Genomic DNA, 13,362 nt, shown 5'->3' with positions numbered 1-13,362 from the left:
AAACTTCCTTAGATGTTGAAAGTTAGTTTGTCATTAGTGAATGTGGCTTCAGCTATTATTTATTTTCTAGGCATTTGTATAGTTCTTTATAGGTATTGAAAATGTGTTTTCATGTAAATCTGATAAATAATTCAGAGAGGGTTAATGGGTTGCCATATACTGCCAATCCCTGTGGTATAAACCTTGATTTTGATATGGTGATTTTAATACTTAACATCTTCACTCCATGTAATTCACTTTTTTTTCTTTTCTACACACTTGTTAATAATTATCAGCCATTTCCACCTTATTTTAAGAAGTTTCTGTTTTGGCACATTAATTTTATTTATTAATTTCCATGTTTATTTTTACCTTTTTTCTGTATTGTATATGTAACCTGTACAAAGTCCAGTTCCAAAGCATATTTCTTCTCTTTTGTTTTTTGTTTAATCTATGCTTACTTTTCTTCTCTTACACCAGAGAATATACTTTTTATATACTTTCATTTTACACCTGAAGAAGCCAATTCTTACTTTGGGAAGTTCTCTGCATATCACAGTTTTAAAGTTTTTAGTGTGCTAAAGTCTAATCTAGGTTATTTGTATAGTATTTAAATATCTCTAGGCCCAGTATGGCGAGATGGTTAGGATGCTTGACTCACATTTGGGTTGCAGATTCAAGTCCCTGTCACACCAAAAATACTTGCCTTTTCAGCCATGGAAGCATTATAATGTGACTGTCAATCCTACTATTTGTTAGTAAAAGAGTAGCCCAAGAGCTGGCAATATGTGGTGAAGACTTGCTGCCTTTTCTATAGTCTTTCACTGCTGAATTAGGGATGGCTAGCATAGATAGCTTTTGGGTAGCTTTGCACAAAAAAACAAACAAATAAATATCTATTTGTATCAAGTCAGAACTGGAAATTTTGAAAAGTTAATGCATTTTATTTGGCAAAGGAATTTTTTAAATTAAAATACAAGACCAAACTTAAAAGTTTCTTTCAGCTATTTTAGGCCCTTATATTTTATCAATAAAATAGAGCTAGCTTCAGATTTTTATAACCTTCAATAACTATTCCAGATGTAACATAACTGCAAAGTTTAAGTCTAGAATGTTTTTTTAATGTCTACTTTATATGTTACAATTGTTATTATAACTACTGTAAAGAAATGCTAGTTAGTAATAAGTCTGTAATCTTAATTCAAAAATTCTTCTTTATAGAACCTGGGAGTGAAGAAGGTCATCAAGAGGATTCCACATGTTATAAGGAATACCAATCCCTACATACAAACAAAAAACTTTGTTTTAGCAATTATAAAAAAAGTACTCATTTTTATATGAATTGTAGTCTTTGCATTATAAAAATGGTGCCAAAATGTGAGAGTTTTTAAAAGCTTTGTATTTTATATTAAAAGGGAAGTTTTCATTATTTAAATTTTACTATTATATAAAACAGAAGAAATATTTGGAGATAAAGGGAAAACTGATGAACGTTTAAATTTTTGCTATTTATTAAAAATATTTTGTGTACAACAGTTTTTGTTCAAAAAGATGTAACATTTGGATTGTTGAAGAATCAATATTGTTGAGAACTATTTTAGAGAAGGATATTTAGGATTTAACCATTTGCATGTACATATATACATATAAATGAGAAAGAGAACAAATGTAAAACTATAACTTTTTTCTTAAACTGTTAGTGGTTTTGTAGCTTAAGTGGTTATTCTAATATCGTGTTAAAGCAAATACTAACATCTAAGAACAATAAAGTAACCAGTACTGAACCTATTCAAGCAGATAAGGTTGAAGAAAAAATACTTAGTTTAACATGTTCTTTATAATTGTTCTAGAAATTATCATTTTAATTTTGATTTATATTTATATGTATTTAGAAATATGTATAATGTTTTAATTTTCAAAAGCTTGAGTGTTTCCTGAGTCTAGGTACAAACTAAGTGTATTTGTTTTAACTTTGCAATTTTCATCAGTGATTTACATTAGATATGTATAAGAGGACTATAAATTGTTATACATATTGAGTAGTTGTGGTAAGTTATGTTGGTGTCTAGTGGCTTTTAAGAAACTTTGCTTTCTAAACTTGGTAATAAGTTTACTTGGTATGGATGTCTTTGTTAACTACCTACCTGAGTGCTTTCTAGAGGTCAGATAAGAAATCTCTCTCTCTCACTTATTTTTGCAAGTTTGCTGTAATAACACTTTTGTCTGAACATTCAGAAGGCCTTAATAATGTCTTTCACTAGGAACATACAGTACAAAAATATGTTAAATGTCTTAAGCTCGGAACAGACTATTTAAAGTTGTGGAGCTTCCCATTTGAAATAAGAGTTTAATTTCACTCTTTACAAAAATCATGTGCTGGAATATAATTACTGATCATTTAATTCTAGTCTTCATTTTTTGAAAAACAACTTGATAAAATTAAGCCACATGTAGCATAGCAATCATTAGTATGTAATTTTTTTAGGGGTTTGTATATAAAAAATATACATTGTAGAATATAAGGATATTTATGTTCTTATGATAATTTGTAACATATAACTACAATAAGTATTAAATTTAAGTTTTTTATGAGCACTCAAGTATCATTATAACACTTCAGAACAATTGCCTGATTTCTGATTGCCATCACTAAGTTTATTCAAATCCTCCTTGTTCTGAATGTTTTTATTTCTATAAGTTTTACTCTTGTGAAATTTTGCTTTAAATGTAATTGCTTGTCTGTATTACATTGAGTTAATGTCTCATCTTTCAACTAAGAAGTAATAATTCTGTAAGAAGTTTTGTGAAGATCTTCTGTACTCCTGCTGTTACACAGAGCTACTGTTCTATCTCTGTATATCATGTTATTGTTTTTTGTTTTTTTTTATTGTGCATATCTAACTTTGAAAATATCTGTTGTTGGCAATATTGTTTAAAACAATTCTTATAGACTTTTTGTTTTCATCATGTTGTACAGAGTAAATTTTGTTGGGCCATTTGTTGCCTTTTGTTTTTCAGCCCCCAGAGGCTCAGTAATAGGTCTAAAGGCTTATTATGCTAAAATCAGGTTTTGATATTCTAGTGAATGTAGCAGAGATAACCTGTTGTATAGTTTTGTGCTCAACAAGAGATGAACAAAATAAAAACTAACTACTCTACATTTAGCAGTAAATATTTCTGCAACTTTAGTATTTCTAAAAAGGTTTTGGTGATCATTGTTTAGGGGTGGTGCTAACACCTTTAAGGTTTACTAGTTACATTTGCTTCACATTATAATCACCTAGATTATCGTATTTTCTGTAAAATGCTTGTTGTTTATAATGGTAGGTTGTACAACTAAAACTAGATAAAATAATAAAAACTATGGCATGCATACTACTTTCAGATATTATCTTTTGTTAATTCTACAGGCTATCTGTCAGCCTGTTATCTGTGTACTAATATTTATCTATGTGTGAAAGGTACAAGGTGATGCATGTGTTTTACCTGTTGCTGTTTTTCAGTTCTGACTTTTAGAGTATACATTAATATGTGGAAAATGTCTAGTCAAATATAGTTTGTCTATAATTTAAGGCAATCATGAACTGATGCACTTTTCTTCTTGTTATTGGAATCATATATATATACATATATCTTGAAATTGTTGTAAAAATATTTGTATATGTTTAATTATGTGTAAATGCATGTTCAACCATAACTACTTCACATTCCTCTGATTTTTAAAATGTGAATACCAAGTGAAGTTTCTTGATTTGAATATTGTAATTTTTTTGAAAACTTTATGCTACTGAAGTAATTTTAAACATTTTGAAGAGTATATTAATATAACTTGTCCATTTGTAACTAATTTATTTAGGCTTAATGTTTTTATAACTTCATTATAAAGGAGATGATGTATGTTGAAGTTCAATATTCTAAATTTTTCTGCTGTTATTTTATTCAGAACTCTCTTCCAGTAAAGTATATTCTTTCTTTCTTTTTTTTGCCAATATTTTCTAAAAGTACATATGACTAAATAAGACCGTATTATGCAGGAATGTTATTAAAAATGGATACAAGTCTTTCAAAATGTGTTTTTTTTCTTTATCTAAACTAATGGGGTTATTGTTGGACAGGATAGTGAACATAATTTAAATAATAGTCTTTGATAGGTTAGTTGATAGATGAAATGTGATGTTGTTGTAAACATGATAAATTGACAAGTCTAATAACAAAAGTATTTCTTTGTTGTTCATACACAGTTGATGATGTTATAAAGTTTAACAGGGTAATTAACAGAATATAGGTAGTCATATTTGATGGAAAGATGGTAATTCTTCAATTGTTATTAACATAAATAAAAGACAAGCCTTAAAATTAAAATATATATTTTATTATAAAATGTGAAAATATGGCTATTTGATATGACATTTAGCAGAATATAAATGGTTTTGTTTGAAAAGCTGATTACCAGGGGAAAGATGATTAATGCCTGACACTGTTATTGGCAAAAAAACAAATACAAGCCATGTAATAAAACAGTATATTTTATTGAATTTGTGGATATGGCAAAGTATAACAGGATAATTAGTATAGCTGGTTATGTTTGAAAATATGGTTTATTGTTTGAAATTATTAACAATGTTATAGCAGAAATAAAACGCATAGCTAACAATGATAAACAAATGAAGATGTGTGTGATAGGATGATGGAATGCACAACTGTGCTGATGTTTCACTTGTAGTAAAAACAAACAAATGTTGAGAGCTATAACATTTATCATAGTGAATTATGACGGCAGTTGTTGCTTGTATTTTTGGTGTATGAAATGTAATTGGAAAACAAAGTTTTGGGAAAACAGAGACTCAATTTCAGGATCTTGAAGTTTTGGAAACAAAATGCATATATATATATATGTATCTTTTATTCTAAAAATACACAGCAAATTTTTAATATTTTTATCTGAACTAAACACATATGTAAAAGTACATTAAAAATAGTGTTTTCCAGTACCACAGATACTGTTACACTTATTCTTGATATATTTTGGAAGATGTGATTGCACGACTTAGGTGTGCTGTTTGTTAGCTCTTGTCTTTTGATATAGAAAAGTTATGACATTTTAAACATTAATAAAACAATTAAAATTTTAACTTTTGTGTAAACATAATAGGTCACTTGGAACTGTCTTCTGATTTCTAAAAATATGACCACTGTTACTACAGATGAGAGTGTATTTCACATATAAATGTCATACTTTCACAGAGTACAAGTCCAAGTCTTTTGGACCAATATAAAAGTTTTTGATAAAGAATTAAAATTGTCACTTTGTGTGCTTGCAGAAGACTGCATTTGCAGCCTGTTGGGAGTACAGAGTGTCCAGAAACTATGCAAATAAATGTGTTAATATTTATAGCTGAACTTCTTGAAACTCCTGACTGCCCATTTCATCTTGTAATGTACCTGCATTGGGCTAGTAACCATTGCATCAGAGTTCAAGATTCTGTCTTTGGAATAAGAGAGAATTTTAGCTACACTCTAGTTGTGAATGTAAAAATGAATGTTCATTGTACAAATGTATGCTGTTTTTTTATCTGTTTTATTTAAAATTATTTCATTTTGTTTCTTACCATGTCTTATGGGGTAAATGATGTAAACACAAATAACATGTAGTTGAATACTACTTAGATCAGTTTTGTGTAACATGCTTGCAGTATGCAACAAGCAGCTGCATGATGACATGCATACATACTAGTTTAATCATGCATATACTTATTTAACTACTGTACTTTACATTTACATTCATTTTGTGCTCTGAACAAGTACTGTGCAGAACAAGGTCACATTAGGCTACCATTGTAAACAAGATAACGTGCAGTTGATTGGTATGGTTTCTATGCCTATTCTATTTTGTTTAAATGTCTCATATTATCCAGTACAAAGACTCATTAACATGAGTTATGTTACAATATATTTTAAGTTGACCATTGCCAGAATTTATCAGATCACCATTCTTAAACAATAACATTTCTGTTGAATAGTATGTATTCTGATAAAACTTGTTTTGTATCAGTCTTGCATTATCCACTACTAATATTGAAACATAACTTAATTCACTTGATAAATATTTTTTCTATTCTATTTACATGTTTTCAATTGATTGTTAGTATTATTTTATCATGTTCTTTTTTGTGATTATTACTTTTGCTGTCTAGTGGCTGCCTGCTTCATACCTACACAGTTTATGAATGTTTATAAGTTCTCATATGAAACATCCTAAATCCAGTTTAGAACGTGCTCAGTTTAGCCTGAATTGTAATTTTTGTAGTGTGACTGTTCAAGAAACTTATCTACAGTTTTGTGGGGTAGTTATATTGTGCTCAATCTGACTGTGTGTATAGAGCACTAGTTTATGACTCTCACATGGAACAGAGATGTTCCCATATTTCAATCCCCATTTTATAATATCAGTCAGTCTCAAAGAAAACATGTAATGTGAGTATAGTTCAGTGCTTTCAAGAGTGATTTACTTTACTGTTTGAGGAAATTGGTTTGTTTTCTGAAAGAGTCAAGATTTACTGTTAAAATATTTTTTTTATTGTATTTCTACCAACAAAATCTATGTGCTATAATTTAACTTTTTTTCATTTATTTACATTTCCTTCCTTTAATTTGCTGTAATTCTTTTCATACATTCACTTGAACTTTTCAGTATTATATTGACTTAAACACTGTGTCTTGTCTCTTTCCTGTCACCTGTAACAAATCACATCATGTGTCTTGCATATTAGATTTACTAACATCTTGATTTTGAGGAGAACAAATGGCCATGAGCTAAGTTATTCCTTGAGTTACTAAAAATTACCACACTTAATTGTTGTAGAAGTGAGTGACAAGTGATGTGTGTCTTTGATTCCTCCAAACTGTTTTCTCTCGTACTTATTCTGAATTATTATCCAAAATAATGCCTCAGTGTTATGGAACTAACTACCATTAACTAGAAATATATATGCAAAAACGGCTTGTTTGGGTTGAGAAAATATTTTACATAGAAGAGCGAACAACGTTTCGACCTTCACAAAAAAACCTGATGATGACAGAAGAAGGTTGAAACGTTGTTCGCTCTTCTATGTAAAATATTTTCTCAACCCAAACGAGCCGTTTTTGCATATATATTTCTCTGCAAGTGGGTTTTCTCGACATCACTGATTGCCATTAACTAGGTTGAATGCTCTGAGTTCCTGCATTGTGACAGGCATCTCTTTGTGTTCACATGCTGATAAAACTAAACTACAGCCTGGTCTATAATGTACTGCTGCTCAAATCAGTTTATTTTAAGCAGATTAGGTGAGCTTGAAGGTATGGATGGAAAGCCATTGTGTAGGCAAGACTGACTATGGATTTGTCAAGATAAACTGAGATGGTCTGTACAACAAATCATAGAAATAGGCATATCCAGCACTGATGATTCCCTTTGCTGGAGCTATGTGTAAGTTAAAGTGAATGGACTAAGTCTGCTAACCCATCTTCTAGAGATATCATCACAAAAATGGCAAGTTTCTTGTTCTATTTCATAGTCTAAATTTGATGTACCCTGGATAAGCCAGTAACTAGCTTGTTACAAGAACAGAAGAGTTGAATGCTTTGCACATAACTTTGTGTTTATATAGGCCCATGCTGACACTGGCTGTCCAGCAGTATCGTTGCATGTTGCTACAGCTATGACAAGCAGGAAGTGGTAAGGTGAAACTTGTTATGTCTCCATCCTTTAACCAAATGTGCATGTAATTATTCCATGTGACTAATTTCCTGTGGCTAGCATTTAGTAACTAGTACAATTAGATTTGTTAAAGTATCTGAACTAAAAATATGCATGTGAATCGATGAAGTCAATCTGCCTCAAACTGATAAATTAGAGTAGAAGATAATATTATTCATGTTAAGAATTCATCTTAAGAATAAAAGAATAAAATAAGAATAAAAAATGTTGCTTCAAAACATCTTGTTTTGACTATTGTATTTACATAACCTATAGAATGACTTAAATGCATACCTGCAGCAATTTTTTCAGCTTCCCTATATATTGTAGCTGATGTTTTCTCTACTCTTGCAAAATCATTAATGTAAGGTAAAATGAACCATTAATAAATCTGGTATCAAATTTATAATACCATGTTGAATGTAACTTTGTCAAAGTCACAGAATATGCACAAGTGGGGATGAAAGTGCATATTCTGTCATGTAACTGCATGGAAATCATGGACTCATGAACAAATGATTTAAGTGTTTTCTGCTGAATTTGGATTGTCTGGCACTAGATGCCAGGAAATAGTGGAAACTGATAAATTTTGCAAACTATTTGTGTCTGTGTTTGTCTCTGTTTAGAATAGTTGGTTACATGTGCAGTGTTAAATTCTGGTATTTTACACATTTAAACTTTTGTGTAAAATTAAGCTGTAATTTCTAGTTTGCTTTTTCCTTGTTTGCTGTATATGTTTTAAAGACTTTTTTTCAATTCCATTAAACAGTTAAAGGTCAATAGGATTATGGACCACTTAGTAAATGGAGTATATTTGATGAGACACATTACTGTGATTAAATATATTTTGTAAGTTGTTCTCTTGTGTTTCTTTTCATTGGTGAGTTTTGATTTCATGGTTACTGTAAAATTTTCCCACTGGATGTCATTCATTATAAGTACCACATTTGGTGGCCGTTCTTTTACAATAAAAGCATCATTTTCATCAGAAACCTAAGTAAAATCCATTTAACTCATTTTCAAGCTCACTTGTAAACTGGTTTGATTAATCTTGGCAATTTAGATGTACTTTAAAATCTTCCTTGTGCTCAAATTGAGCCATATTTTATGATGTAAGGGAGATAAATAAAATGAGGAAATATTAAAAATTATTTTTTGTTCAATAGATGATAACAGGTCTTGCTATAGTTCAGAATATGTTTGTTTGAATAAAAGGAAAAAGATCTCTTCTTTACTTTGATTTACTCTCCCCCCTTTCCAGCTGGTAATATTACAATACACCATCCTTCTTTTAAAAGCACTTTGTTCATATTTTGTGATGTTTGTTTGGATATTGCTTTTTCTACGTTCTAAAGTATGACATATTTTGTAGCATAAGTCAGTAGTTTTAACTGCAACTGCAAGGTCAGAGTTTGGAATCCTGTTTAGTTTTGTAATTAAATTTAGATCACGATAATTTGTTTTTTCATATATTGAATCGGCATTCCTACAGTCTGTTTAATGCTTTGTTTTCTATTATGTAATCTCATGACATTCAAATTCAGTCAAAAATGTTTGGATTTTTTACCTAATGTGTTTGTTGGTCTATAGGAATATTATTTCAGGTTATTATATATAAGATTTTGTTGTAAACAGAAAACCGTTTAGTCTGAGGGTTATTATTTAGTTTATTTAATATTTAATGAATAATTAATTTTCATGGCAAGCATGATAAAAGTTAATTATTTTAAAAGCTATAGTCGTGACAAGATTCGTTACATAACTGTAAATGTCATATGCTGTGTATGCAGATTAACAGTATTACTAAAGCCTAGTACCACAGTTAAAGTAACTTGAAGATTCCTAGTTTTGTGCAAGGTTTTTTCTACTAGAGAGTTCTAGATTCTTCCTTTCCTGGTATCAATACTGTGGATACAGCAAGTTGAGTTAGTGAAAGTTATACTACGTAATTGTTACTGTAGCCATAACTAGCAGTATCTAAAGTAAGTTTCACCTGATAATAACCTAGGAAGGTCAAAACGTTGTTTTCTCCTTATCAGTAAAAGCGTTAATACCCATACCAACCGTTCTGAGATACATTTTTATTTCAAGTGGGTTTCTCATCATTGAGAATAATTTGTCTTGTCAGAGGGTATTATAAAGTTATTGAACCTGCCTGTGTGCACTTTGATGAAAAGGAGACATTTAAAACTTTAAATACAAATTTGGTAATTAACAAGGTACCGTAAACAGATTTATCACTGATTCTATTGTGAAAACGAGAAGTGGAGAAGCATAATTCATTTTGCCTGCTGGGTATTAAAGAAATTGAACTAGCATGTGTGGACTTTTGATAAGAAAATAAAATTATTTAAAGCTTTAGATCCAGCTGTGATAATCAATAGTACAACAAATTTTTGTACTTACATTTAACTTGTTTTGAATATATAGTAACTCAAGTGGGTTGTGTGCTGTCCTTTTTATTGTTTAAATTCATCGCCAACAAATTACAGACATCTACTGTAAAAATCTCATCCTCCATAAAACTGACATTGATGCACCAACCACGATTATACTGTGATAAAAGAAGACATAAATGACATTGAAAGTAAACCTAAATGTGCAAAATTGTAATTGTAGCAAAAATAGAGATCACAATTACTCAAGATAAACCATATCAAAAGATCTTGATAAATGGATAGAAAGAGGTTAGTGTCTTGGTCTCAAATTTGTGGAGCTAGAAAAAAATACTGAAGAACAACAAAAGACTAGAGCAGGAATAGTGCAGGTAGAGAAGAGAGAAGAAAATGAGATAAAGGAAAGACTGGAAATAGAGGAGAATATGAGCACAAATTGTGAAAGAAAAAAAGAGGAAGAAACTGGAAATAAGAATTGGAGCAAAATTGATATTGCTAAGAACTCCACACAGAAAGAGGAATGTCCAAATAATGATAATGGTGTCAGGGCCAGCTGACCCAAGTTTTCCAAATTTTATGAACAGAAAGATGATGTGGATGCTTTTTAGAGAGATGTGAAAGAATCACCCAAAGTCAGAACTGAGACAAAGGTGACTGGCCAGTCTGTTTCAGCCTACTTCTCACAGGAAAAGACTGCAATTATATGCAAGCATTAAACCAGTTAATGAACTGTAAAAAGTTAAAAGTGGTCTTGCTGAAATTCTATGAATCTACTGAAGAAGGTTTCCTTTGGAAGTTTACAAAGTCAAACCTGACATTGGAGAAACTGTATTTCAGTTTGTGATGTGTCTACTGGGATATTTCACAAGATGGAATGATATGGCCATTTGCAAAAATTGTTTTCATGATCATGTGCTCAAGTGACATGTCACTGTTCCCGAGATGATCAAGCTGGCAAAACAGTATATGGAAGCCCATGCAGAGAATGTAACTGGCAAGTCCAAGGATGTACAGTTAAAGTTGAAACCAGTGGTGGCTGACCAGAAGCAAGAAATTACCAAAGGTGACAGTAGGTCAATGGACAAAAGGGAGAAGATGTGCTACATTTGTTAGAAAATGAGGCACATTGCAAAGGAGTAATCACAAGTAATATTTTATAAATATATAAAACTCACTAACAAGCAACAGCATAAATTCCAACATAAAGCAGCTGGAGCTACCAACAAGAAACAAGACAAGAGTGATTATCACTGTAGATGCTGCTGCCAGAAGAAACATAATACAGACAACCTGCCAAATTCATCATGAAAAGGAAATGCTATTTCCATGATTAATATTGGGTGCAATAGTTGCAGCAGTGAGAAACAGTCTTGTATCTAATGACATGCAAAGTACATTGTGTGCTGATTGATGGAACAGTGAGAAAGTTTCCCATAACATGAATAAAGCTGGACACTTCATACTATGGGGGAGACCTTGAGGCCATATGTATGAAACCACCCATCCGTGAAAATATAACACAGTAGAATTTTAAAGGAACCAGATGGAAAAAAAAATGAAAGAATAATCTGCAATCACCACTAGAGTTACAGAGGATAAAAGTAAGTAATACATCAAACCCTTCAAAGTATCAAAAGGCTACATCTCGAATATAGGTCTGTGGGAGCTGAACGAAACAGTGAAGACTTATCAGTGCAAAAACTCTGGGATAGTGCTGAGAAAGTCGAGCACAAGATAAGTGGAAAAGAGACTTGCAAAACAGAGGACCAGAAAGAAATTCTGTAATGAACCTCTAAAAGACAGTGAAAAGAAGTTCTATAACATGAAGCCCAAGAATTGACATTTCAAGGTTTGACAGAAAGTCTTAGTTCTGTTACCAACAGCTAGCAACAAACTCATTCTTTAGTGGAAAGGGCCTTTTTAGGTTCAGGAAGTGGTCAATGCAATGAACTATAAAGTGAAAGTGGACAAGATGACCAAGATGAACCATGCCAATCTGTTGAAGAGGGACTTTCAGAGGGAAGAAGGCCTAAGGGGTGCAGCTACTGAGACAGATGAACATGGCAAGTCATAAAAGCAAAAACTGAAAATAGTGACCTTGTTCTAGAACATGAAGATCTATTAGGCCTAAGGCTATTTTGTAGGTGTACAAAGATGTCTATCTCAATGAAGAACTCACTAACAACCAAAAGAAAGAGGTACAGAATTTACTGTGTTAGTCCAAAGATATATTACGCAACCCAAGATCAAGACAAAGACAAGGGATCTTGTCAAAGTAAATTAAATCTGATCATATGCTCTATGTGAAGAAAGACCAACGAATGAACTACAAATGTTGGTGCAGACCACAATAAGGAGACTTGTGTGTGACCTAAGAACAGTCTTTATATAAAGTATTTAAAATATATAAATAATTTTATTGAAGAAGGCCTTATTATTAGTTGTACAAGTCTGTTTAGTTTAAGTTATATATTTGGTGATATAATATTTAACGATTATTTAGTTTTCCAGACAAGCATGTTAAAAGTTAATTATTCTAAAAGTAGTAATTGTGACAAGTTTCGTTACATAACTGCTAAAAGGAACTATACGTGAAAATCAAAACAAACCAATATTAAGAGGAAGAGATCCAAAATGTACCCGACTCTTCTCGGTCATTAACGAGATATCAGCTAAAGTTACAATGGGGATTAATTCTTTTCTCTGTCGCCACCCTGTCATCTCGTGAATTAAAAACCCGAGAGAATGATTCAGTGTGCAGTACCAGACGTGTAAAATTACCTTGTGGCAAAAAATAAAATCGGAAGACAATAATATAAAACGAGCTGAACACACACAATTATGGTCAGACTTTGGTTCCCATAGTTTTGCTATTGCTTCCTGTGATCCTTTGATAGCTTTCAGATACAAAACTCTACTCTCCTTTTTAGTGGGAACACATGCACTAAAAAGTAGACTATCAGGTTGAACTAGTTTATAAAACAATTATAAACAAACTGTCTTAAGGCAGTTTTAGGAAAAGAATCCTACAGATATTTGTTTTATGGTTACTAACTTACAATGGTTGCTTTATAGAAAGATAGAAGACTGGATATTAAATAGGACAGTTCAGGTCTTTTCAACGTATTGGTGAAATTAAATACACAACAACTGTTCATATTTACAGGTTTAGAACAACAAAAGCCCGTCACAAACACAAATAATCGTTCTGCATACTGGTTTAGGCAGAGATAGGCATACTATGATTTC

At 31.3% G+C, this 13,362-nt stretch overlaps 1 protein-coding gene and 1 long non-coding RNA gene across 18 annotated transcripts in view; one reads left to right on the top strand and one right to left on the bottom strand.

Moving 5' to 3' along the window:
* The window catches only part of LOC143232566 (diacylglycerol kinase eta-like), a 92,899-nt gene extending 88,251 nt beyond the window's left edge, over positions 1-4,648 (top strand). For all 17 annotated transcript variants that reach the window (XM_076468139.1, XM_076468140.1, XM_076468142.1 and 14 more), the window contains one exon: positions 1,201-4,648. In XM_076468139.1, the coding sequence (XP_076324254.1) occupies positions 1,201-1,320 (120 nt within the window). In that variant the 3' untranslated portion in view covers positions 1,321-4,648. The remainder of the gene's footprint in view (positions 1-1,200) is intronic.
* On the bottom strand, positions 1,122-13,362 carry LOC143232569 (uncharacterized). The gene is made up of 3 exons (XR_013017598.1): positions 13,173-13,362; positions 10,124-10,271; positions 1,122-1,259 (listed from the first exon to the last, which is right to left on the bottom strand). It is a non-coding gene; the product is annotated as an uncharacterized LOC143232569 (long non-coding RNA).

This window comes from Tachypleus tridentatus, chromosome 11 (assembly GCF_004210375.1).
Source record: "Tachypleus tridentatus isolate NWPU-2018 chromosome 11, ASM421037v1, whole genome shotgun sequence".
In the NCBI taxonomy this organism is placed as follows: Eukaryota; Metazoa; Arthropoda; class Merostomata; order Xiphosura; family Limulidae; genus Tachypleus; species Tachypleus tridentatus.
The sequence above is the reverse complement of the archived record's forward strand: the minus strand, read 5'-3'. Positions and strand labels throughout refer to the sequence as shown.